The 25,833-nt window shown below is 39.2% G+C and overlaps 1 protein-coding gene across 2 annotated transcripts in view; it reads right to left on the minus strand.

The window, feature by feature from the left end:
- Positions 1 to 25,833, minus strand: part of cntnap5l (contactin associated protein family member 5 like) — a 143,519-nt gene that overhangs the window by 12,113 nt on the left and 105,573 nt on the right. For both annotated transcript variants that reach the window (XM_072659907.1, XM_072659906.1), the window contains exons 12-19: positions 25,661 to 25,780; positions 21,066 to 21,266; positions 16,799 to 16,955; positions 16,210 to 16,337; positions 15,883 to 16,053; positions 14,626 to 14,844; positions 6,984 to 7,220; positions 3,931 to 4,161 (exon numbers count right to left, since the gene is read on the minus strand). In XM_072659907.1, the coding sequence (XP_072516008.1) occupies positions 3,931 to 4,161; positions 6,984 to 7,220; positions 14,626 to 14,844; positions 15,883 to 16,053; positions 16,210 to 16,337; positions 16,799 to 16,955; positions 21,066 to 21,266; positions 25,661 to 25,780 (1,464 nt within the window). The remainder of the gene's footprint in view (positions 1 to 3,930; positions 4,162 to 6,983; positions 7,221 to 14,625; positions 14,845 to 15,882; positions 16,054 to 16,209; positions 16,338 to 16,798; positions 16,956 to 21,065; positions 21,267 to 25,660; positions 25,781 to 25,833) is intronic.

The following is a 25,833-nucleotide window of genomic DNA, read 5'->3' on the forward strand; positions in this document are numbered from 1 at the left end:
GTATACACATTATTTTCCAAATGACTGTATATGTCAAAAAAATGTTATCTCCCTTTTTAAGATCATTTGGATCTGGCAGGTGTTCTTAACATTGTGTTAAAATTTCGAAATGACCGATATCATCTTCATACAATCTTTTTACTTTCTTTTTTGACTTTCTTTGCTTAACAGTGACGACATACACTGTACCCACATGTTTGTGGACACCTCCTCTAATGAATGCCTTCAGAAACTATAGGTTGCACCCGCTGCTCACGCCGATGTACAAACACACACACACACAGCTTGTCTAGTCCTTGTAGCGAAGTATTGCTAATAGAATCAGACTCTCTGGAGCAGATAAACATGACCAGGTGTAGGCTAGAGGAGTATAAAGCCCCCAACATTGAGCGATGGAGCAGTGGAACTGTGTTCTCAGGAATGATGGTGAGTGCTCTATCCAATACGTTTGGGATGAGTTTGGGAGTTGGGCTGGTGATCATCCAACATTCTGACTCACGGAATGAAGCAATGCTCTAAAATCTAGTAGAAAGCCTTCCCTGGACTGTAGAGATAGTTACCCCAACAAAAAGCAGCAGATACTCTTTTTTTTAACGCCCTTGATTTTGTAAGAAACATTGAATGAGCAGGTGTCCCAATATTTTTGTCCATATGGTCTATGCATACAGCCTCTCACACTCATTCATGCAGCTTGTAGATTCATGCTAAAGTCGAGGATCTTGAAGGGAATTGGAGCTTTACTTTGCGGTTGTTGCTTTTATTAGTTTGTTGCTCGTTACCCATAGACTCCCATGGGAACTGTCCAGTTTAGTGTGCTGAAGGCGTCTTCCAGTGCTAATGTTACTGAAACTGCTCATATTTTCAGGACTGTGGTGTGTTTTGCCTTTGAATGATTGCATGGTAATAGCTGGAAATAACTTTGGTTGTATCAAGCGAGCCATCTTTAAAGCTGGGCCAGAGGGCCACTGTCAGGAGTCCCATTTTAATAATGTTTTTTAATCACATTAACTGCATTATATATCATTTAATATTCATTACATATCAATTCTCAGGTAGGGAGCACTTGTCTGGTGCTAATCTGCCCTTTCCTCTTCCTTCATCTCTCTCTCTCCCTCTCCCTCCATGCCCAGGATGATCCACAGATCCTTGTCTGCTGTAAAGGATTTATGAAAGCCAGTCACGGCCACTTGAGGGGGTGGCGTTTCAGTCTACTCGGCTGGCCGATAAAAAAAAAAAAAAACGAGCAGAGTGGAAGAGGAAGTGAGCAGTACATGCCAAGTGCTACCACGCTCGCCTCTTGCTGAGAAATGACACATTTCTCATTCAGGTGTGGGTGCGTATGTTAGTGGATGTGTTTGAAGGTGGTGATACTGATGAATTCAGAACATATGAACATATGGAGATGCCAGGCTGCAAGACTATCTTCATCCATGTGGTTTTATTTATTTACAAAGCCCTTATTGGACACTTGCCTTTGTACGTCACATCTATGTTGTCTTTTAATAACAGTACTTGTTGTTACTGGACTATGCTGAAAATGAGAATCCTTCCTCAGCACACTATGTGGACAAAACTATCGGGACACCAGCTCATTCATTGTTTCTTCAAAAATCAAGGATATCAATAAGAGGTAGAATAAGATATGCTGATCCCAAAGGTATTGATTGGAGCACCATCATTCTAGAGAGCACAGTTTCACTCAATGCTGGGGGGCTTTATACTCCTCATGCCTGGCATTAGGAATAGTATTAAAAGTTCATGTTCATATGCTCCAGAGAGTCCTATTCTATTGGCAGTACTTCTCTACGGGGCTAGACAAGCAGTGTGTGTGTGTGTGTGCATTTTCACATCTTTGTCAGCAATTAGTGTAACTTAAAGTAACATTTAGCATTCATTAGAAGGGGTATCCACAAACATTTGGACGTATTGTGTATTTCCGAGTCTAAATCAAGGTTGAATTCAATTAAATTAAAGCATGGGCAACTGAGGTGGGTTCCGAGAGTGAGAGAGAGGGTGGTGTTTTTCTTTGCAGCGTTTGGGAGTCAAGGCCCATTACGCTGGACTAAATGGGAATGTGCCGTGCTGACACTGCTCAGGTGGCTTAATTAGCACATCTCTATTCAGCGGCCCTGACCTGTTTTTTGGTTCACAGCGCTTTGAGGAGGATATGCTGGACCTCAGCAAACCGCGGTGCGTGGTAATTGTAACCTCATAGGCAGTGCAATACAAGTTCCGGGGTTTTCTGGTTAAGTTAATCCTGTCTGGCGGCCAAAAACATTTAAAATGATCGTAACTCTTAAATGCTTTTGAAAAAATGAAGCACTGATTAGTTGTAAATCAAACAGGGTGGTTGGCGTAATGCAACGGATAACACCAGTACCTACCAATGCGCCACCACACCATGTGGGAGACTGGGGTTTAATTCCCGGTCTGTGTCCTTGGGCAAGTCCCCTATCATTACATTGGCCCTCCTCTGTAATACGAGTAATCTTGTAAGTCGCTCTGGATAAGAGCGTCAGCTAAATGGCGTAAATGTAAACACTGATAGATTCTTTTCAGTGTGTTTGAGTCTGTTATCAGGGCTGCATTCATCTAGCCCTTCATCTGTCATCAGCTTCTAACCACAGGGTTTATATTTGATGGATATTTTTGGTTGGGAGACTCTTCTGAAAAAGTTTAATACACAGTACCCTTTGTTTAACCAGGTCTCTAGGTATCATCTTGATATTTAACACCTCTAGTAGTAAAACAAGACATTTTCACACATTGTATTTCACACATTGACTTTTTAAAGATCACACTGTAAAAAATACATTCAGACTGCCTCAAAATGCCATGGAAACTGATCACAGTGCATGTTTTAAGTTTTTATTTTAGTCCAAAATTCTCCTAACTCACATTTATTAGTTCTGCATCTGAGTTTGGTCAACAATACATACTGAGTTAAGCCTCAACAACACTCATAAATGAGAGGCAACTGAAACTGTTTACTGTTTATTCCTATCTGTGCATTACAACTTCCCCTATCAAATGGAGCGCTGAGCCCTTGCTGGGATTTGAACTTATGATCTGCCCATACTTCATAAGACCAGTGTGCCACTCTAGAGCTGTTCAATTATACTACAGTAACCCCTTACAAAGCCTAGTGTTATTACAAACGTCTATTACCTGAGAATAGCCCTATTAGTTTGTACAAAGTAGTTACTGAGTAATACATCTTAGTGTCTAATAAGCATTGGAGTGATAAAGGGTTAAAACACAGTTTTGAGTAAATGTACCTTTCCATCCTTTTTAATATAGTTTGTCCAGTTTCATGTACATGGATTCACAGCTCTAGGGTGGTGCAACTGTCTAACTGCCTGCTTGTCAAGAAAGACAAGATGACAGCTTTCCATGGTCAGGAGTCGAATGTTGTGCGAATGTTTAGGGGTTTCCCAGTATAGGAATAGGAGAAATATGGTTTTTCCTAGGTCTAAGCTGCAGATTGTAATGAACAGTAAACAAATTAAAGGGCGGAACACAGACTAAACATTTTACCCAATAGTCAGTAATAGCTCATTTATTAATGTTTTTGAGGCTGTACTAAAAATTTATTTTTGACCAAACTTAGGAGACTTTGGACTAAACTAAGATGGGTTCAAACTCTGTAATCAATGAATTTGTCATTTTAATTTGGCCTGCCTTTATTAAAGCTATGGTAAAATTACCATCCCATAATACCTGTATGGATAGGTCTGCTTTTATCCTCAGTGGTGTATTTACCAACAAGACAACTGGCTTATTTTAATGGCAAGGAGAAGGTCCCACAATATTCACATTCCAGCCAGTGAACTGACTGACACCTCCTGATTATAAAGGTCATTATAATGTTAATGCTGAGACAGTGACCTTGAAGAACTTATGATCAGTAAATATTCAGTGATATCTTACCGTTTTGGGTCAGCATGATGGCCATGTAACGCTGATCACTGGACTGAGCAGTCAACAGCAGGGCCGGGGCATGTCTGGTTAGGAACCCAAAAGCCACGCTTTCCCGAGATTTGACAGCCTCAGAGCGAGCGCCGCTCTGCAGTTGTTTGGCATCCTGGTTCTGCATGACGGAGAACGGCTCCTGAAGGGCGTACGTCACAGACGTTCCTCTCTCAAAGGACGCCGAGATCGCTAAGACAGATAGACAGGCCGAGACATAAAAAAGACCAGGCGATCCCTTGAAACACACCGAATCTCCATAACACTAAAAAGAGCTTTTACATTAGAGAGATTGTTATCATCTCTAAACGAATGCAGATTGTGAGTGCAGGCCTCAGTGAATCAACAACTCAGCCTCAATAATTTCAATCAGATGCATGGCAAAAAAACAGCATTAGCATCTTTTCTTCCTCATTACAGACTTTCCATCTAATTAGGGAATCAGCAGTTGGTAGCTTGTTGCTGTGATGTGAATTAGTGACTTCTTTTTTTGGTCTGCTTCTCGTTCGCTAGCTGTCCATCCCAGTCAGCGGTAAACAGGGACAGCAGCCCCTTTTTCTGCAATCCCGCTGTTGAGAGACAGAGCTATTACGTCACTAATTTGATTGACAGCTGTTGGGCGGATCTGAAGGAGAAGCGTGGTAAGTGTAATTAGATTCTCCTTGGCAGGTGACGCTTCTCCTCCATGGCCTGCCAAGCCTGCATCAAAGGAATTGAGGAGAGCTGAGAGAAGCAAGGACGCAACCCATTCCTCCACTCTGGCCCTAATACAGCACAGACTCAATACTTAGACTAGTCTGAGACCAAAGGGACAGCGCCAGTCCTGAATTTTACATGTGAATAATCATCTTTTAGGCATTAAGTTTCCTAGTTTTTTATTTACTTGATTTAAATATGTACATAGTTTTCACATGAATACATGATCAATTATACATTATATTATATTATATTATATTATATTATATTAGTATAATAGTTTTATCTTTTATTTTACTAACCTCTGGCTTACTTACTGATCAGTTTTTGCTGATGTAATATGATGTAATATTTTAGACAAGTTCAAGAACAATGTTTAGAAAAGAAATCCATCAAAATAAATTATCTTAAAGGAATAAAGAAATGTGATTATAGCAGATCTTTTTGGTAAATGATACACATATTTATGACATAAGCAATTAAGTTCAAATTAAGGCCAAATTACATAGGTAAGAAATACATAAATGTTGTATATATAAATTCTAAATATTTTGCAAAGTCTAAATGATAATGCAAAGTCATACTACTTGTGATGAATCTAAAAAGAAAAAGGGTGAAAATATAAAAATAATAGTGGCATGTGCAAAACTGTAGATCCCTATTTAATCAATTCTCTCCAACACCCAGATATCACAGCTGGCAAACATTAATGCTAAATTATTCTTTATGTTAAACAACAGCTTTATAATTGTGGCATGTGTAAAAAATTAATAAATGCTTTGTATATATCACCGTGGCAGATATCAAACCTCACAAACGTAAAAAATAACAACATTTAATAATAACTGTGGTATGTGCAAAAGTGTGAGCGCTGTATTTAATACGTTTGTTGTAGTATTTCTTTTGGGAGAAATTACATATTACAATTATTATTTGTGATGATTTTAAAATAAAAATATATAGAATTAAAATATTTAAAAATGATCAGTTCCCCACTTTAGAAGACATTTGTGCTGACAAATGGTAATGCACAAAAGACTCTGTATGTGATTAACTTAAACAACAACAACAACAAAAAGTTTTTTTTGTGTAATATTTAATGGAATATATTTTTCCATCTACCTGTGCAATGTTTTCTGAGCCACTGGCTGCCACACAACCCAAAGCACCAAATCCTGCTTCCTTTTTCTTCAAATATACATTTCCAAAATGCCTATGCCTAATCTACATGTTGTCTTCAGACAGTGACTTATGTGATGATGTTGCAGGTAAGGTTCTTTTCTGATGATTCTTCCAAGCAGATCCAGTTTGTGCAAATAACACTGCACAGTAGAATAGTGCACCATCACACATGTTATATGGGGGTTTGCTTTGCCTTTCTGGTCAGCATATAAGCAGTTCTATCCAAGACATCCATACAGGTCCTTCCTCAACATCCACAGATCTTTCTTTCTATGATTTTGTAAAGAAATTACAGTGGATTTTCAGTTTTGCCCTTCATTTGTAGTTATCTGTTAGCTTCGTGTTCAGCTCCTCTGCCAGCTGCTTAGAGGAACCCATGGTTGATGAGTGTTCGGTTTGAAGAATGTATTACACTCTGGAATTGTCTTCAGCTGACAGTTTCCAAAAAAAACAACAACAATTCTTCAGCTAGTAAATTAAGGCCTTATCAGTTAAAACTGACACTTTACAGCTGGGTGTCCCAATATTTCTTTTTATTACTCCAAATATTATTATTACCCCAAACATTATTACTTTTTTCTCAATTTGGTACAGGCAATTAACCCATCTATTTGTAGCTCCTCCAACCACCACCTTTTTTTGAACAGCCACCGATGCAGCATTGTTGAGTAGCCAACATGCTCAGAGGAAAGTGCCGGTGCTGGCCAACAATGCGATGAGTGTGATGAGGGGAGTGAGCGCCATCTACCCAACCGGAAAGAGCATGTGTGTTCTATTTGACTCCGGCCACTGCTGGCAAAGTGGCATGGCTCAGGATTTCGACCTTGCAACCCCCGGCCCATAGTGGCAGCGCATTAGACCCCAATTACATTTTACATACACTTTTACATGAACCTTGCTATATCCATAGAACATGTGCAATAGTGCAAGTACTATATGGGAATAGATAATATAGATAGATATAATAGATGGATGTTGCTGCATGTTTATCTTACCATGCTGGTGATATTGTACATGTGCAATTTATTTATTTTCCAAAGAACATGAACTAAACCCACTCAGGCTTGCCTAAAGGCCACATCTGGTACAAGTAATTCCAAGCTCTCTTTTAAAATGCTTCTTAAGAGAGTCCTCACCTGTTCTGCACCGTTCTCCATCAAAGGCTGTCTGTGAGCAGTCGCACACGTAGCTGTTCCTGTTCTCCACACATCTCCCTCCGTTATGGCAGAGGCTGTCACTGCTGCAGTGACCTGGGCAGCCCGAATTCATGCCGGGGGTCATCTTAGCCCGTTCGTTAAGATCAAAGGTCATCCCGTTTATGCTGAGAGCACGCAGGCACCCTAGGAAACCCCTCTGAGTAGTGGGTGCTCCTCCTGAGGGATGGCAGTCAAATTACTTTCTTTAATGGCAATTCAAACGTCAATAAAGCAACAGAACTCGAGAGGAAGTGTGCTTTTCATGATAACACAATGCCTTAAGTGTTCCCTTGCTTTTGTACAACAGTTTTGCAAAGTAAAGAAAATGTGCAAAAAACATTTTAATTTTGTCAAGTCCATCTGTCAAAAATCAGTTCCAGCAACTCGCAGTGGTACGACCATTGTTACTTAGCAATCACTGGTAAGCAGAACAGTCCTCTGAAGTCAGCATCGTGCTCATATTAGGAACTCTTAAGCTGGATTTCTGAATTACAGGAATGAAAGGGATTTTTGAAAGTCGCTGCGTTTATGCCCTGTATGAAAAAGCACCAATACGTTTGGTATTTCCTACTGAATGCCACTTTAACACTGATATATAAAAACTACTGCCAAAGACATTTTTGATACAGCTAGTTTGTTTGTTTGGGGTCGTATGATGTCAGTTCAGTCCGCAGCAGTGATGACTCGCTCGTAAACAGCCTTGTAATTGCAATCCATTGATATTATCCAGCGATTTTACTGAACATCAGTATTCTTTGGTATTCAGGAGAAGAAAAAATGTACACAGGATTAAATCTATCAAGTTTGAAGCACTTTTGTTTACCACAGGAAGTGATGACAGCAATTCTTGCTCAATTAGATGCTCTAGATTTCCTAATATGGACATAACACCAACTTAACCAACTCATTTTATATATCAATAGATTTAGATAGATTTAGATTCTGTCTTGCATACTGAGGTCACAAGGTATGTAGCTCACATTAAGGTTAACACACATAATACTTGTTAAAGTGCTTCACCCCTAAAACCCTTTTAACTCTGTATGTAAAAGTTTTTACATCATATTTATATTTTTTAGGCCCTAAAATAGAACCCTGTGGGACTCTAAGCAAGTTGACTATAGTTTTCGCTTCAGTATTAATAATTGAATCATTTACCTAGGGATTTATAGCTTAAGGACATGCATGACTTTAAGTATGTTTGATTTGTAGGAGCATTTAACAATAAGAAATTCTCACCTTAACTTTACCCATAATATATTTTATTTCCCAAACAGCATTATTTGCTCACCCAGTGTTTCATCTGAAAATATATTAATTAGGGGTTTGTTCCCCCTTTGCTGCAATATCAACCTCAAGAGCCCTACTGTGGACAAGTACTGATGTTAAATGATTAGTTCTGAATCACAAAGACCACGCCAACTAGTCCCAAAGATATTGGATGGCGCTCCATCAGTCCAGAGCATGCAGTTCCACTGCTCCGCAACTCAATGCTGGGAGCTTTATATCCTTTTAGCACCGGTCATGGTGACTTCAGGCCCATGTGCAGTGCCATTCTATTGGCAATGCCTTTCAATTGAGATTATACAAGGCATGTGTGTATGCCAAATTGAACACCTGTGTCAGCAATGGGTGCACCTTAAACTAGATGAATTCATTAAATAGAATGGGTGGGCTTCTGGTTGTCTTATATTGGCACACACCGAGGCTTTACCCAAGCTTGGGCTTGCACTGCAAGGCCACAGCTGGAAATAACAGCATAGAGAGAATGCTTCTGCACTGATCAGATTGTGAGGTCGGCACTAAATGTCATACAAAATGCCTTTATTTCTAATATGCAAAGAATTTAATTACTAATTAATGAATTATCCAGTTATAACCCTACTCAAATGGCACTTTATCATATGTATTTTATATTGTATATCTTGTATGTCTGTCGCTTATGCCTTTGTTTTATAGCTATTTGTATCATATGTCATATATCTATAGTTCCTTACATATTGTGCATAAGGCCAGTGCAAAGCAGGTCTTGGTTTCAGTTCTTTAGTGTTTGCAGAGAAAATGCTGAATAAATAATGAGGAAAGATGATCTGGATGCAAACTTCTGTGGAATGAAATATGCAGATTGTGGTCAGACGGCAGCATTTTTAAATCTGATTGTTTTTTTTCCAATGCACAGACCAACAAAATACAATTACAATGTATGTCAATCACACAAAGCCTGCAGACACAGAATGGCCATGTAATCAGGAACTCCCAGCTGTCATTCAGATTCTATGGAAATCTCAGGCATTGTAGCCAGCAATGAATAATTCATTGTGATTACATAATTACTCAGAAAGGCCCTGCCCATGCTGTCGAGAAATAGCATTTGGCTCAATCACATATCACAGAACAAAGGCATTTTTCAACACACGCTTGATAAAATGAAGTCCATTGCAACTCGAGGGAGGGCAGTAATCAAGTCATTCTTCAAAGAGATGAAACTAAATTTGAGTCTGGACTAATTACAGCTTAATGGAGCAGCAATTTAGAAGCGCAAGCTTTGCTATTAACCAAACCTCTGAACAGTTAATAAGTAAAGATCTTTAGCAACTTGACCTTGTTTACGTAAGAGACCAGTCAAGTGAACTCTAGGAAAGCTGAGCTCATTATTTCCATCATAGGTACCTGAAAAGTTTGTTATTCGAGTTTCCTGTTCACCTGGAGAAGAAACAACTTCAAGCATGAATTGACAACGTTTTGAATAGCCTCAAATTCCAGGCGATACAATAATGCTTAGATCCACGGAACCGGTGTGGATTAATCGTCTTTCTTTTTCTTTAGCAAATCACAGCCACATAGGGTGTAATTGAAAAACTCAGCAGGGTTTCAAATAGGGATTGATGTGAATGTGTGTGTGCTTGATAAAAGGCTTCTCATTACACAGTTAGTTTGTTGTAACAACCACAGCACAAATGAGACGAAAGATGAAGCTTTTACTACAACATACTGGTGAACATGCTAAGTGTGCTGCTTTTGGAAAGAAACATATAAATCTACAGTATTTGGCCAAAAAAGTTTTGGGACACACCTTTTGATCATTGAATTCAGGTGTTTCTAAGGTGGTTCTAAAGAGCTCACTAAATTTTAGCATGCCACTGTAATTGAAGCCACCACTGCAGTTGGTAAAATGTCTTCCCTCCTAGACATTCTGCCATCAACTGGAAGTGGTATTACTGAAAAGTGGAAACATCTAGGAACCACAGCATCTCAGCTAGGACATAAAGTTACAGAGCGGGGTCGCTGAGTACTGACGCCAAGGGGGGACCAAACACTTCAGAAAACACAGACTCAGAAGAGCCTACATTTCTTAGACATCTGATCATGGTCTTTCCCTAACTAGATGACATTTACTCCACCTTGAGTTCACATATCTCACTCTCTCTCAGCTATAGTCTGCTTTACCTACTGTCCTTCTGTCCCCAGATTTCCAACTACTCAAGTCAGGATCAATGCAGTTAAAAAACTAACATGGTTTACAAACATTTGACAGTTTCTTGATTGGCTAGACAACCTCTGTTCTGATTGGCTACCCTGCATTGTGCCTTATTCAAAAACCACTCTGGACTGATACAACACTGCATACAACGTCTTTGCAAATGACCGGAAGAGCTAAAATGCAGTAGGCTGAATAGTTCATGAGGGTGATTTAGGTGATTTAGGGTGTAGAAGTTTGAACTTCATAATCTACATGGGAAGTATAGCGCCATTCCGGTTCCCTCGAAGTTAGAAAGTTTAGCTAACTGGCTCCAATGTGTGTGAATGAGCAGAGCTAGACTGCTGGGGAAGTAGTATTTATTTGTTTGCTGTTTTGCAGCTTCATTTATATATATATGGATTGTACAGACTGGTACGCTTTACAGCTATATCAATATAATATACTGCTTTCAATTCTCATTCAAAAAAACATTTTCCCTGACACAGGCCCTTTAATATCCACTGTCATTAAGAAATGTATTCATTTTAGTTTCAATGTGAAAACTAAATGATATGCTTGCTACCTAATAATGATTCAGAGATGCAGTGATGCAGTATCCTGGCCATCTTGGCAGGCATGGTTTCGGTTAAGACCTACTGCTGACACACCAACAGTGGCATCCAACACAATTAATTAGATACCAATGCATTCAGTTCCACATTACAACATTATTTTGGTAACCAGCTGTTCTTGAAGAGCTCAGGTTGTCTGGCAGAGATTAAGTTTTGAACAATGCTCACAATAAACTCATAATTACACCTCTCTCTTTCTGCTGACCTGCAGTGTCTCCCACACACTCTGGCTTTGAAGCAGTCACTGATGTTTTGACAGGCTTTAGAGTCCCCCACTCTGTCAATTTGTCTAAAGCAAGCTTACCAGGCATACATAAAGCCAGACACAAATTGTACAATACCCTGAGACCTACAACAATCTATACCTTCTACCCTCTACCATCACGATCCACTTCTCTTTCAGATATCGTATACACTCCTTTACTTTACTTTACTTTGTTTACTTTTAGAATTTAGCTTTGTGACGATTTATTGAGACAAAGTCATCTATAAGGTCATCATAAGAAAGCTCACAGCTAGCCTGGTTCATGCTCCTGATGGTGTGAATGGTCCTCAACAAACCAACGTACTACAGATGGTATGCATGTGATGTCACAGGTGGCAGGAGTGGCAAAAAGACTGACTGACTGACAGCATTATGGCAATAAACCACAAAAACGGAGAATGAGCTTTGGTGCGATTGACTGTACAAATAGAGTCAGCAAGAGCTCAAGAAAACTGAAACTGATGGATTGCTGCAATTTGCAGAAACAACTTGAATCCAGGCACCAAAACGTGTGAAAGCTCACTGTTTGGTGAATCATGCTCTGAAAACAGGTGTGGGAAAAAACAAGCTTCCTGTAGTTGCTAATTTAACAACATGTTCGTTAAAAAGAAGAGCAAGCAAACCTGGATGGACCAGTCTAGTAAAAATTCACCTGGAAACTTTGTGATCTCAGATATGAGGCTTTATCCTCTAAAAGTGTAAGAATTGATGATCAGCTACACTTCAGTGTCCATAGACCATTGTTTTTTTTATTTTGATGGATTGCCACTCAGTTCAACTAAAGGAGGGGTGTTCCAGCAGGTGCATGACATCAGTGCATACCCTCTATAGCAACCAATCAACTATAAACCATTCAACAGTAGTCTCATACTTGGCACCAGCTCCCTACATAATGCACTATCATGTCTACAAACAAATAATGCATTTTACATCTATAGGACATTGTGTACCCTATGCCTGAAACAAAAATGGTTCTGCATATTGTTGGACAAAAAACTTGTATCTCTATTTTTTGGCATTTAAAAAAAAAAATTGACATAATTTCGATATGGCAGCTATCCTTTACATTATGTAAAAATATCACGTTGAATAGGCCAATAGAAATGCTCCAAAATGTCTTGAATATTTTTTTTACATTGCTATCTATTAAAAGTTGCTATTTTGGGCATACAAGGTTTTTGCATGGCAGTTTGCAATACAGTGCATTATTTGGGCTGTAGAAGTCTTAATTTCATGTCGCATGTAGAGTATGGAGCCATTTCAGATTTCACCGATATTAGCAAGTTAGCTAGCATTGTACTCCTGTGAACTCTAGCATCTTGTTGCCTCATCTCACTGTCAGCAGCTTTTTTTATCCCCCCTGATGGGTAATGACTTCTCAAAGCCCTCCTGCCACATCTCTGTATGCTTAGTAGGCGACTAAATAACCCATTGGGAATTAGCCCGTTGTTGTTAAACTTGATGTACATTTATTTGAAAACATCAGAAAAATACTGAGGTCTGTCCAGATACCCTACAATCTTTAGATGGATGGATGGTGGGCTACAAAGGGCATAGCAATGGCATAGAAGACTAGTTTTGGTCTAATTAAGAACCATTTTTGTATTTACGAATGTGAGGGTGAAGAACCTTTAAACTGGTAAAGAACTTTTACAGCAAGAGATTCTTGTTCAAGCCTTTAAAAGGTTCTTTACCAGGCACGCCCAGCTAGTCCTTGGTCAAGGCTCCAATACACTTATTATTATTGTTATTTGAGTGATGCCATGTAAGAACCATTTTTCTAAAAGAAATATGATTGTGTAGAACCTTTCCATTTCAAATCTTTAAGAGGATCTTCACACATATCTCTATTACAAAAATTTTTCTATATGAAACCAAAAAGTAGTTCTTCAATAATATCACTTAAAGAATCTTTATTTTTAGGAGTGTAATATATAACTGTCAAATATACAGTATCATTCTTGCCTTGGTACCATCATTTGCAGAGGAAGGGTCTTCTGCAACCTGAGCAGTTTGCATACAGAGAGAGGAACCAGCACTAAAACTTCGGTTGAAGAGCCAAACTATATGATTCTTCAAATACATGGGTGTACATTATTTATACCTATAGAATAGTTCAAAATGTCAGAAAGCAGACAAATCTTCATCCAATTTCCTGACATGTCAATTTGAGCTTGCTCGAGGGGTCAATAGGGCATTGCTCCCTTAATAACATCAGACAACGACTGATGAACCCAAAACTCAAAGATCAATAGCAAAAATAGGCCCAGATCCTGCAGTGTGTGGCTGCCTTTAGGCAGATTACCTTCGTAAAAGAAAAAAAAAAACAGTGAGATGCCTATTCTGCATGTTTTGAGCAAAATAAATGCTAGTTTGCCTCTGCTATGCTTCCATGATCATCTAATAACCCTCAGAGGTCCATAGTTATTATATCTTTGCAATACTACTTACATTTAATGACATAATTATGTAATTTATTCTAATTGACTTACCTTTTTCATAGGTAGATTTGAACCTTTACCTCCACTATTCCACTTCAAGCTTTAAAAGCTTCTTCTATGGCATCACTCAAAGAACCTTTTGTAGCACCTTTATTTTTAGGAGCATAAAATAATGTGATTCACATGTAAATTGCTCTGGATAAGAAACGTCAGCTAAATGCTACAGATAGATGTGTGATATGATACATGGTGTTGGCATGGTGACAAATATAAACTTTTCATGAAATATCATTAGTTTGTGAAACATATTACCAACATATACTTCTGGTGTGCTTTCCTTGCCTTAGCCTAATCTGTACCTCAAATCTTCACTGAATATTAGCAGTGCTGACTAGCTTGTGGATCCACATGGCTCACAAGAGGAAAAATCAACAAATCAAGACAGGCAGATCGGACCTAAAGCTTATTAGTTTATTGTATTCAAATTCAAATATTCAGATGTAGCCCTTTATCATTTCCAAAATGAACATAGCCTATCCTGTGTCAGTTTTGTGATGTTTTTTTTCCACAAATGAGAGAGTCTGATTGCTTATTCATTTTGTTTGCAGTCCAGAAAAAAAATAAAATAGTTGAGTTGATTATTTATGTTACATTTAGTGTAACATCTGCAAGTTCAACTTTTTGGATATGTCCGGAAATCAGAAATGCATGACAAAAATGAAAAGGTGTTTTTGCTATTGGTAAAACAAGACACATGTACATGAAGAAGAGCTTGATCTCTCACCCACAAATAGCTGGCTGTTGAGTTGGAGTCTGTACTGTCCTTCTGGAGCTGCCTCTACCAACTCGATGGGCAGCAGGTCAACTTGGAGTGAGGCCTCCTTCACATTCCTCTCTGCTCGTACGTGATGCCACTGCCGGTCATTCAGAGGCACAGGTGACCTGATGGTTAGAACCACTGGGCCGTCTCCAACATCATAGGTGAAGGTGACCACTGAAGGAGCTGAGGAGGGTAAAGGAGGTCAGTCTCATCTTCTGCCATCACTTATTTGGCTCAAATTTTAAAAAGGTTCAATGACTTTTAATAACAGTGAAACTTTTTAAGTGACACTGAGTGCTGTATAAAACCATCTAACCACTCATTCAAAAGTATATATATTTCTATTGCCTTTATTAAATAACAAGTGTAGACTATTAACATTTTTGTCATCATTTTATTATTATTAGTAGTATTAATAATAATAATAATAATAATAATAATGTTAGCTTTTTGGGACATTCCTTTACAAATTTCAGTAGGTGCTTAGAAATTAGCTACATTTTGTCACTGTTACATAAAAAAACCTTGTTTCTCCAAAACAGCATCTTCAGGAGATAGAAAAAAGAACATCTAAACTTTCAATGGAAGTCAATGTAAAAAAGGCTTTATTACAAGTCATTTTAAAGCACTTCCAGTGACACATTGTAAATATTCAAATTATAGTTTTTCAAAATGTTAAAAACATTTTTTTTAGATTTTTGCATGACAGTGATTTGGTCTATTAAATGAATTTGTCAGTAATTAAGTAATATGGTCAGTAATTATAGTCCTAACATCTTAACACCTTACAAATCAGTAATAAGTAGTTATAACACATAAATAAAAGACAATAGTTATCTGTAACAGTGAGTTGACATACGTCTGTCAAACCTCAGGTCTTGCTGGATATATGTCTATATATATATATATATTGTTGTATATTTAGTAATGAGTTATGAGCAGTTAACCACCAACAGGATGTTATATTAATCACATTCTAGTCTTTACAGTATTGTTTACCTTGAAATGTAAATTATCTCTGTGGTGCTCTGTGTGTACTCAGTCTTCTGACCTGACCTTTTTAACCAGATACTCCTACACCAACCAGATCCTACATGGTTATTTTGTACTTTTACTTTCTATTTATCTTTTTAACTATTAAAGCTACTCTAGCCACCTGTGGAAATCATTATACTCGATGATACTAATACTCAGTAAGGACTGAGGCTGCACAGCACTTACTGCTCAGTTCCAGCCTGACAAAGTCTCGCACTCCCACATTCTCCAGGAAAAGTCCAGAAGAAGCGCTGGTCTTGAAGAAAAAGGAGACGTCCATGCTAAGCTCCGCTTGCAGTGTGGGGAAGTGCAGGTACGAGGATTCCACGAAAAAGGAGGCCGAGTTCCAGAAGAATCCTGAGGCAGGAGCATGTGAGATGAGAAAGGAGCCAAAATGAAATGAAAAACAACAATAATAACAACAATAAAAGTAATAATAATGATCCCCTTTCCAAACACGAAAATGAATTCAGTAGTGAACAGTTCCCCCAAATTAGTAAACAAAACACCCACGGTCTCCATAGCAACGCAGCGGTCCAATCTGGAAGAGAGCCTGCGAGCCCGTTCTGTTTGTGTCTCCGATGGCGATCTCGCTGAGGGGTAAATGGTCTTTGTAAGACAACAGGCCAGTATCGTTCACCCTGCAGAGAGAGTAGGATAGAGAGAAAGAGAGAGATGGGGGCGCGAGAGAGAGAGAGAGAGAGAGTGCAAAAAGCAATGAGTGAAAAAAAAAATTCTGAAATTCAATCTGTCGTTTCATTCTCTCTGAGGGGGAAGGAATCCTCTGGTGAAAGCTGAACTGCATGATTCACCAGCTGCTGAAAAGGTGCTAACAGTGATGACACACCGCCTTGTTAAGTTCGCTCACCCATGGAGGTTCACTTTACCGAGGTGGGTTTTTCATTTGTGACCGAAAGATGACAAAAGGTTTTAATACTGTTGCGCTAATATGGCAGTCAAGAAGCCCAAATCCCATTTACATAATAAAATACTTTGTCTTTCAATGGCAGACTCAAGTATTATCTGCTTTCAATGGAAAACCTATTAATATGCATGTGGAGAAGTACACTGCTCTGGGACACGAGTGCTCTGACAGAATTACCATGCATCCTGGTCGGCATCGCAGTTGCAGAAGTAGTTCATGTCCCTGCAGTTGCCTTCCAGACTGCAGGAGCACTGCTGAACTCCAGGCAGGAACCCTCCCCAGTATGTCCGCTTCACACCATCCCGGTCTAGCCACCAAGATAGAGGAGTCCCGTCTAGAAAAATAGCACATTTACATGTTATGCTGGTTATGATTATATGTACATTACATCACAATATTATGACCACCTATCTAATAGTGGGAAGGACCACCCTTGGAAGATAACTGGTCCACAGTGGCACATCAATTGCTCGGTAACACCCACCAGAGTCATTGTTCCCCTCTGGCATTAATGGCCCATGAAGCTTCACTGTTATGTGGTTTGGAGGCCCTCAATGTACATCCTCAATATGAGGCTCCAGAACATCCCATTAGGTTTCTGAGGTGCTACCATCCTTCGCTTGGTACCCTATTATAATGCCGTTTTGGACATCAGTGAAATCAGAACCTTTGCCCATGAAGATTGTTTTGCACTGACTGGAGGGCTTACTTTCACATGGAATCTGTGACACCCCAGGCCGAGTTCATCCCAAACCAGGGGTGGTCATAATATTAGAATATGACTGTATATATATATATATATATATATATATATATATATATATATATATATATATATATATATATATATATATATATATATATTTGTAGAATGAAAAGAGCGTTTCTTAGCGGCCCAAATCCTTTGTTGATTGTTAATTGCTAACAAAATTTACAAACCTGACATAGGTTTAAGTGCCACTGTCATAATATAAACATGCCACTGACATGGAATAGGCCCTAAAACTGAAACTACAATGTCATCTGCTTTCAAACTGGACCACAAGGTGCAGAGTAATACTGCATATTGTGCTGAGGTAAAATTTTACTGTTGTTTTCATGGACTACAGTTAGTCATACCAATTTCTAACCCAAAATCTAATCCAGGCCACTGTTTGTTAGCAACATTAGCTGAGCATCTGCTCAAATGTCCTAGTAGCGGACAGTCTGGAGTGGGGCTTGAGTCAGTCAGTTGGTGCAGAAAATCAGCAATGCATTTTTGTCTGATGCCAAAATTTCCTTATGAATTCAGCCTTCAGACTATTTGGATGGGATTCATTATACATGGGGAACTTTAATCATTACTTGAGTATCTGAGAGTTTAGCTAACGAGTTTTACCCACTTTTGTTACATATTCCATCATATCCTATTGAAAAGGGTAGACAGTCAAGTAGACACTACAGGCACTACAGAGGGCCTTCATTTGTGTAATGAATGGCATTAATGAAGCAGGTTGTTCAAGTGCGTGGCAAAAATCTCCAGTACACAACATTCAAATTTAGAAGACGTTCTTAGAAAATGTTTAGTCAAATTATTGTGTGGCTTCGCCTACTGCCTACATATGTGTTATAAACATGTGCTCTGCTCATTATTACTTATGCAAGTTATAATAGCAGTTTGTAATAAATGTAATGCAATCAGTGGGTATTGTGTTGGATTAGAGAAAAGTGCTGGTACTGAAATTTGGCCCGAATTCGAGTTTATTTCACTGTCTGAAAGAGGAGCTAAACTGTCATGAACATTTTTTAAATAGTGAAAGGGCATCATTCATAATGATGATAATGATATCTCCAAATATCAGGATGATGTTTAAAAGTATCTGATGTGTGTAATGTATCAAATTTATGTTCTGTACATGTCTAATACATAGGCAAAACAGCTCATTAATTCATGTGTTTTTAAAAAAGCAAAGGTGGAATGCTGTGGGTGCTCAACGGTTGGTGACATCATGCTCTAAAATAGGGGAAAAAAACAGTCCCATCGTAGTTGCAAGTTTAGCCATGTGCTGAGTTCGAATAAAAGGGAAAGCAAGCAAACCTGGATAAACCATTCTGCTAAAACACTACTAAGACCATTCATTTGACTTTATGCTCCCAGGTATGGGGCTTTATTCTCTAAACTTGCATGATTTGAGTCTTAGCTAGCTGGAACATGGTCTATGTTTTGGTGTATATCTGACCTGCTATGAGTTTAAACATGACAGGACCTGTCTCATTTGGCCCGTCCATCGCTCAACACCAACTTCAACACCAAATTTACTCTCCCAAACACTATCTTTTGTCAATTTTATCAATACTTGTGTCTGTTAGTCAGCAGCAGCTACAATGAGTGGGCTTCAGAACGAACACAACATCTTGAATTCTAGCTTTTTATTCATTCAACACCGGTCGCTCAATCTGAGTCATTCTTTTCTAAACGTTTTTATGTGGGGTTTTTGTGTCAGCCAGACTTGAGTGTGTTCTGTGGTGAACAGAATTTAATCATGCTAACTAAGCTAAAGGCTAACCACCTTCTTTCACCTGACTCAGTAGCAGTGTTACATTTGCAGTTGTTGTTAGACTGATTTTTAACATTTATTGCATGATTTATTTGATTTAAAAAGTGTGCATGATGTTCACTTAGTCACTTGTGAGTCTTTGAGCAAACTGAACTTAGTATTTGATAAAGGAAAAGATAGTTGGAAAGCCACGTCAAAGCTGGACCATATCTGCTTGCAAAGCTGATGCTACACCCCACCTGCGTTAATACCATATACTGATGTTTTGAGGCTGTATATTGGTTTGAAAAAGTGGGTACCGCCCAACCCTAATATTAAAGGTAATTCACCCAAGAAAGTGATGACAAGCAAACTTGTTGTTGATGTTGGTGTAGGTTTATGTCAGCATGTAACATGAAAGGCTTCTGTAGGTGTCAATTAAACTGTTTTTTATTTTTGCTTATTCAAAATGCTTGACTTCTGAGACAAATGAAGACAATTTTGACAACTGGATAAAGTCTTTCAATCTCATACTTCATATTTGTTATAAGTTTGGCCAGTCATTCATTACTGACCTCATCAAGGACATCAAGGAAGGCCTATAAAATACTATATAAATGCTCTTTGTAATAAACTAGTAACTAACATCTAGATTCAGCACTGCTTCAGTTAGCTCAAATCTCAGGAATTAAACATATCTATCTTAATATATTCTGAGTTATGATATCATAACACCATGGACTGAGAACTAATGCAGTTTGTTCATGGACAGAGACAGCTGGTCTCCCCTCCCCCCTAAGGATCTGTAATGGAGGTCTTGAGGTTCTATTTTGCCTAATGGCCATTAGAGTGCAACTGCTCCGGGTGAGTGGGCATCTGCTATCTCTACAGCGCAGGGCTGCAGCCAAGAGCTATGTCCCTTACTAAATGAAATCTGAAATGCAAGATGTCTGGTGCTAGGGGTTCACTATCTGTTTGAGTCGGTTTCCAGAAGTGTTTGTGTACAGAATGATCAAAAGGTTGATCTCTTGCTCGATGGCTTCTTAGGGGCTTTCAATTTGGCAGACTGACACTAAGCTGAGGCCAGGAAGTGAGCTGTGCACTTAATGATTAGTTACAGAGTCCTCTGCAGCTAAAAGGCTAAGAACATCAAAAACAGCATAGCACAGAATCTACTGTGCAATAGAGTGTACTATAAACAATGAACCTTCTGACACTTTACTACTGTAAAACAACTATACTGTATCTTGGAAAACTGAATTTTCCTCTATCCAGTGAAACAAAACAGTTTAATGTATATACTGTTTACTTTCTGGTCCAAACAGCCACAGAAATGTATTTGGACACTCCCTAATACAAATGTTTTCAGCTACCCATTGCTAAAACCCGAGGTGCAAATGCACACACACACACACACACACACACACCGCTTGTCTAGCACCTGTAGAGTATTGCCATTAGAGTAGGACTCATTGACTCATTGTGTTCTCTGGAATGATGTTGCTCCATCCAGTATGTTCGGGATGAGTTGGGGAGTTGGGGATGAGGTGATCCTTCAACATTCTGGCCTCAATGATGTTCTTGTTGCTGAATGCAATCAAATCCTCACAACAATGTTCCATGATCTAGTAGAAAGCCTTGGACAGTAAAGACAGCTACTCTAACAAAAGCAGGATGAACTCTTTAAGGTAAAGCCTTAAATCACTCCAGTGACTTGCACACATTTTTGGACCTTTGTGCTGCTTCTTCAATAGTGTGACCAAAACATGTGGAGTGGTAAGATTTGCAAGTTGCATTTTGTGGAAAGCTTTGAGCATTGGAGGGGTTGAATTGATCCTTCTCCATTCTCTTTACTAGACTAAGAGCATAGTCAGTCTATGGTGCGCTTGTGAACAAAAGTTGGCAACAAAACAATGAGCAAGACTCACCCCAGGTGTCAAAGAGGCGGGATTTCCTGCATTGATAAGTCACTTCCTGATGGCACTGCTCTGAAGAGGCCACCAAGGAGCGGAGGTGATAAGGTGAAATGGAGTAGTTGAAGATGAGAACATAGGGGCTTCTGGGAGTGGAGCCTTTAACACTAACCGGCTGGAGGTGATCATGGCCTATGACAGTCCACATTTTGTCCTCTGTGAAAAAACCAACATTAACAAACAGAATATTTAATGCTCAAAGCACACACACATTCACACACATACACATACACAATCCCCAGCAAGCCCCATCCTTCGCGGCACCCTCCTGTTCGCTCCCCTCGAGCCTCTCAAAGCAGGCTTCGATTGCCCAGATGTGTGCATGAATGAGAAAAGGAGATTAGCAATGTGATGGAGTGAGATGCAAATACCTGATGAATATTAAGTGGGGAACAGAGGGTCATTCATTCAGGGCCTGTGAAATCAAGAGAGCTAGGGAGTCCGCACTTAACTCCCTCTCTCTATGCAAATTAAAATCCCCCCATGTGTGATGGACGAAAGTGCCTGTTTGCTGAGCTTTGAAGAATTAGCATGGCTAACAGCTCCTGTAATTGGGGTCAGTCTGAAACAATCTTCTTGCTGGCGCTTGTTGGCAAATGCTAAGAGAAAATGTCTATTTGTATTAGGGTTAGGTAGCGTCCATGGCTTAGCACAGCTAGCAGCTGAACAAACCAAAGCAAAGAAAAAAAAAAGAAGGTGGGCAGCTTATCCGAAGCCAGAATTGTAGGTGGCATGGAGTAGACCTTATCAAAGCAAAACCTTAGCAAAACTAAGCAACTTCCCACTCATCCCACCCACGATAACTTGAGGAGTGTGTTGTAGGGCCAAGCAGGAGCCTCGCCCTGCTGATTTCACCCAATTCTCAGTTTGCAACCCCGGTACTCTAGCAGTCATGGCTGGCCTCCAGTGAAACTAAGAATAATGGAGCAGTCTAGTCAGGCCAAGCTGCCAGTCTCTGCAGGCTGACACGCTCTCTGATTTTCCCCTTCTTCCACCTACGTTCCTCCCTGCTGCTGACATAATGGACCTCTCTTCTCCTGTGAGACGACACAGTGTATTACAGGCTCATCCCGGAGACAAATCAGCCCTGTAAGTGATGGGAGAGGCTGAGAAGGATGTCAAAAGGTAAAAAGCAAGACTGGTGAAATCTGTAATGAGTCTTGACAGAAAAGGCAGAAAAGCATGCCCGTTCCCTGTACCACAGGATGCACTCGCATGCCAACACAGACCACTTTTTAAGGGGGAGGTCAACTACAGTTTTATTTGAATTGCAGTTGTTGTTTTTTTCCTTGATCTTGATTCACTATCTCTAGCCAACTCACAATCTGTGTATACTTGGGCTGTTATCTGTTGGTGCTAGTATGTTGCTAGCCTTGTGGCTAGTTTGTTAGCAATGGGAAAAGATGTATGCTATTATTGCTAGGGTGTTGGATTAGGGCACTATAAGGCATAGCATTAATTTCAGATTCAAATTTAGATTAGTAAGGACACATGGTTATATTTACTTCATACACTCACTGAACACTTTATTAGGAACACTTTACTAAGGCTGAGTAGGGCTGGTCTTTGCTCTTGACATGTATGACGTGATCTCATCCCAAAGGTGTTCTAATGGATCCAGATTTAGTGACTGGGAAGGCTACTGAAGCACACTGACTGAGCTCAGAATTGTCATGTTTCTGAAACCATTCTGAAAAAGTAGACGTTAGAGGAAGGGTAAACTGTGTTCATGAAAGGATGCACATGCCCATCAACAATGCTCTATAGGCAAATAGGCTGTGGCATTCAAGCAGGGATTGATTAACACTAACGGGCCAATGGTGTACTCAGGTAACATTCGCCACACCATTACACTACCTCTACTAGCCTGGACTGATTCATCAGACCAGTGCTATGCTTTCCCAGGCTTCAAGTGTCCAGTGTAGGTGAGCCTGGGCCCACTGCAGCCTCAGCTTTCTGTTCTTGACGGAAAAAAAATGGAATGCTATGTGTTTTTCTGCTGTTGTAGCCCATCCACCTCAAGGGTTGACATGTTGGGAGACTCACAACATGTTCTTGGTCCTGTAAATCATGCAGTATGTCAATATGGACTAAAATCTAATCAAAGGAATGTTTCCAACATCTTTTGGAATCCATGCCACAAAGACCTGATGCTGTTTTGAGAGATCCAACCCAGTGTTATTAGTGATATTCATAAAATAGAGTGTATATCAAATGATGACCTACGCCTAGTATGACCAATACGACTTGTAAACATTGTAAACGTTCTATACCAACAAAATGCTTTATTCCCAGAACTGTACATCCAAGCCAAGGACTCTCATCTACTCTCAGGACATTGGAAAGGGCAAGTCCTCTCAATGCAAGCATACACAATCCAGTTTATTGCAGCCCCATTTATACTCATCTGCTGCTCTTCAGTCACTGATTTGCTGATTCAGGAATGTTCAAGTGGAGCTCACTGAACAAGAGAGAGATGCGAAGACATGCTGAACTGAGTTAATGAGATGTGTGATTTCGCACTGCATTTTTCCAGACCTGCTGGGGACACAGCTGTCCATGCACTCCACCCCCAGGCTTGTAAAAGCAAACTGAGTTTAGGAAGGCCAACCAAACCAAAAATAACATCACCCAATGACTAAAATGTACTAATTGGGAAAGGGAAATACGAAATACAGGCATTACAGACAAACATACTTATCTGAGTTCTTGATAAGCATTGTTAGTCCTCCTGGGACAATGCACTGCATGATTTAAGTGTTAATCTTGTCACTAAATTGATTGATAGAGATGCTAAAGCAACAAGACAAAAAAATCAGCTCCACAGTAATATTGGAAAGATTTTATTCTCTCCACCTCACCCCATAATATAGCTTTATTTAAATAATCTAATCACAAGCATGAGTGTTATCCAAAGCAGTACATCACTGCCACAAAGTTCAGTGTGAAACCTATACGACAATAATGCGAAAGTAGCACTTTTCTACAATTTGTTTGCACCAGCCTTGTGGTGTTATATGATGTATACTAAATGCCCAAATGTTTGTGGACACACCAGAATGCATTTAGCTACTTTAAGTTGCACCCAGGCTGATACAGATGTGCAAATGAAAACACACAACTTGTCTAGTTCCTGTAGAGAAGTACTGGAAATAGACTCTCTGTGGCAGATACACCAATTGGCAGTATACCAAATGCCAGGCATCTAGTAGAAAGCCCTGCAACAAAAACTCTTTAATAATTAAAGAGTCCCAATAGTTTTGTCGATATAGTGTGTAGTGTATATACATAAGTCTTACAGTAGATTTTTTATTTATTTATTTATTTTTAACAGACTAAAATTGGCCAAGGGAAAGAAAAAGGCCATTTTTGTCAAAGGACTAAAAATATGACAATCATAACAACACTACATGTGCATGCAATATCAACCTTGTAAACAATATCAAACACATTGATGAGATGCATTGAGCAAGTGTTCAAGTGTTCTTGTTAGGATTAATATAAAAAGTAACTACTATTTTAAATCATTTTTAATTACTATAGGGCCATTTCCACACTGTCTGTATTGACCAACATGACATTTGCTTCTAAATATAATTAATACGAAGAAAATGACATTTCAAATGGATTGTCATGTGTGCTATACCTGGAACTTGACCTTTGCAGGCTCTGAAAGACTGCAGGCATTTTAGGATGTAATTTACCACCCTGTTACATACTATCCTGTTACATTTACTGTAAATATATGGCTCCCTGAATAAATACTATATCTTTCATTTTGTGGAATAAAAAAAAATGTTCTTTGCTCTTGATGACAATGTGGAGAATTGCAACATGGAAATGGGACCCGTTTCATAGAATGACTAGATGTCAATATATATAGACCAAATCAGAATGCTTGTAAACATACAAGTTGGTTGTATGGAGTGCATATCGTGCATTTTGTCAGTGACATAGCATCTTATTTTAGGTAGAGGTAAATGTAAATGAAACAGTCTGAACCAAAGGAGGGTGTAAATGGGGTACTATATATATCAGGGGTACAAAAAAAATAATACAAAATCTGATAAAAATGAAAATTATACAATGTAAATGACGTCCCCCACACAGTCCTCACAAGCAGTTCTTTTTCACAGACTGAAATTAGCTTCCTGACATTTTGTAAAACACTGAAGCCTGTCTCTTAAACTTGAAAATATTATTTATCCTATGCTGTTCCACCGTGGGCGCTCACCGTCTGTGTTTCTCATGAAAATAAACATCCATTGATGTTCACTTGTCAGTGCGGCATTAGTGCAACTAGTCTAGACAAGACAAGAGCCAGACAGGCTGTACAGTACATGTTGTGCTGCTGCTTTAATGAAACTTTTAGCTATTGTACTAAGTAGCATATCCAGAGCTGTCTAGTTTGACATTAGTGAGCTACACTAAGGGGGGAAACATATGATATGACTAAAAATAAGCAAATGTTCATTAAAAGACTGTGAGAAAAGCAAAAACTAACAAATAAACAAAAAAACAAACAAAAAAGCATATAGCTTATAGCTTACCTGCCAGGGTACAGTTCACTTGTGTGTGCTCCAAGGGACCACTACCATCAGGGTCAACTGTGAAAACCCCTGAAGGACTTCCTGTTTTCCTGTAGGCTTCGCACGATCGCTCGTATATTGCTACGAAAGGGCAAGAATGGAGAATGAGAGAGGTAAATAACAACTATTCCGTG

The sequence above is a fragment of the Salminus brasiliensis genome, chromosome 17 (genome assembly GCF_030463535.1).
Source record: "Salminus brasiliensis chromosome 17, fSalBra1.hap2, whole genome shotgun sequence".
Classification (NCBI taxonomy): Eukaryota; Metazoa; Chordata; class Actinopteri; order Characiformes; family Bryconidae; genus Salminus; species Salminus brasiliensis.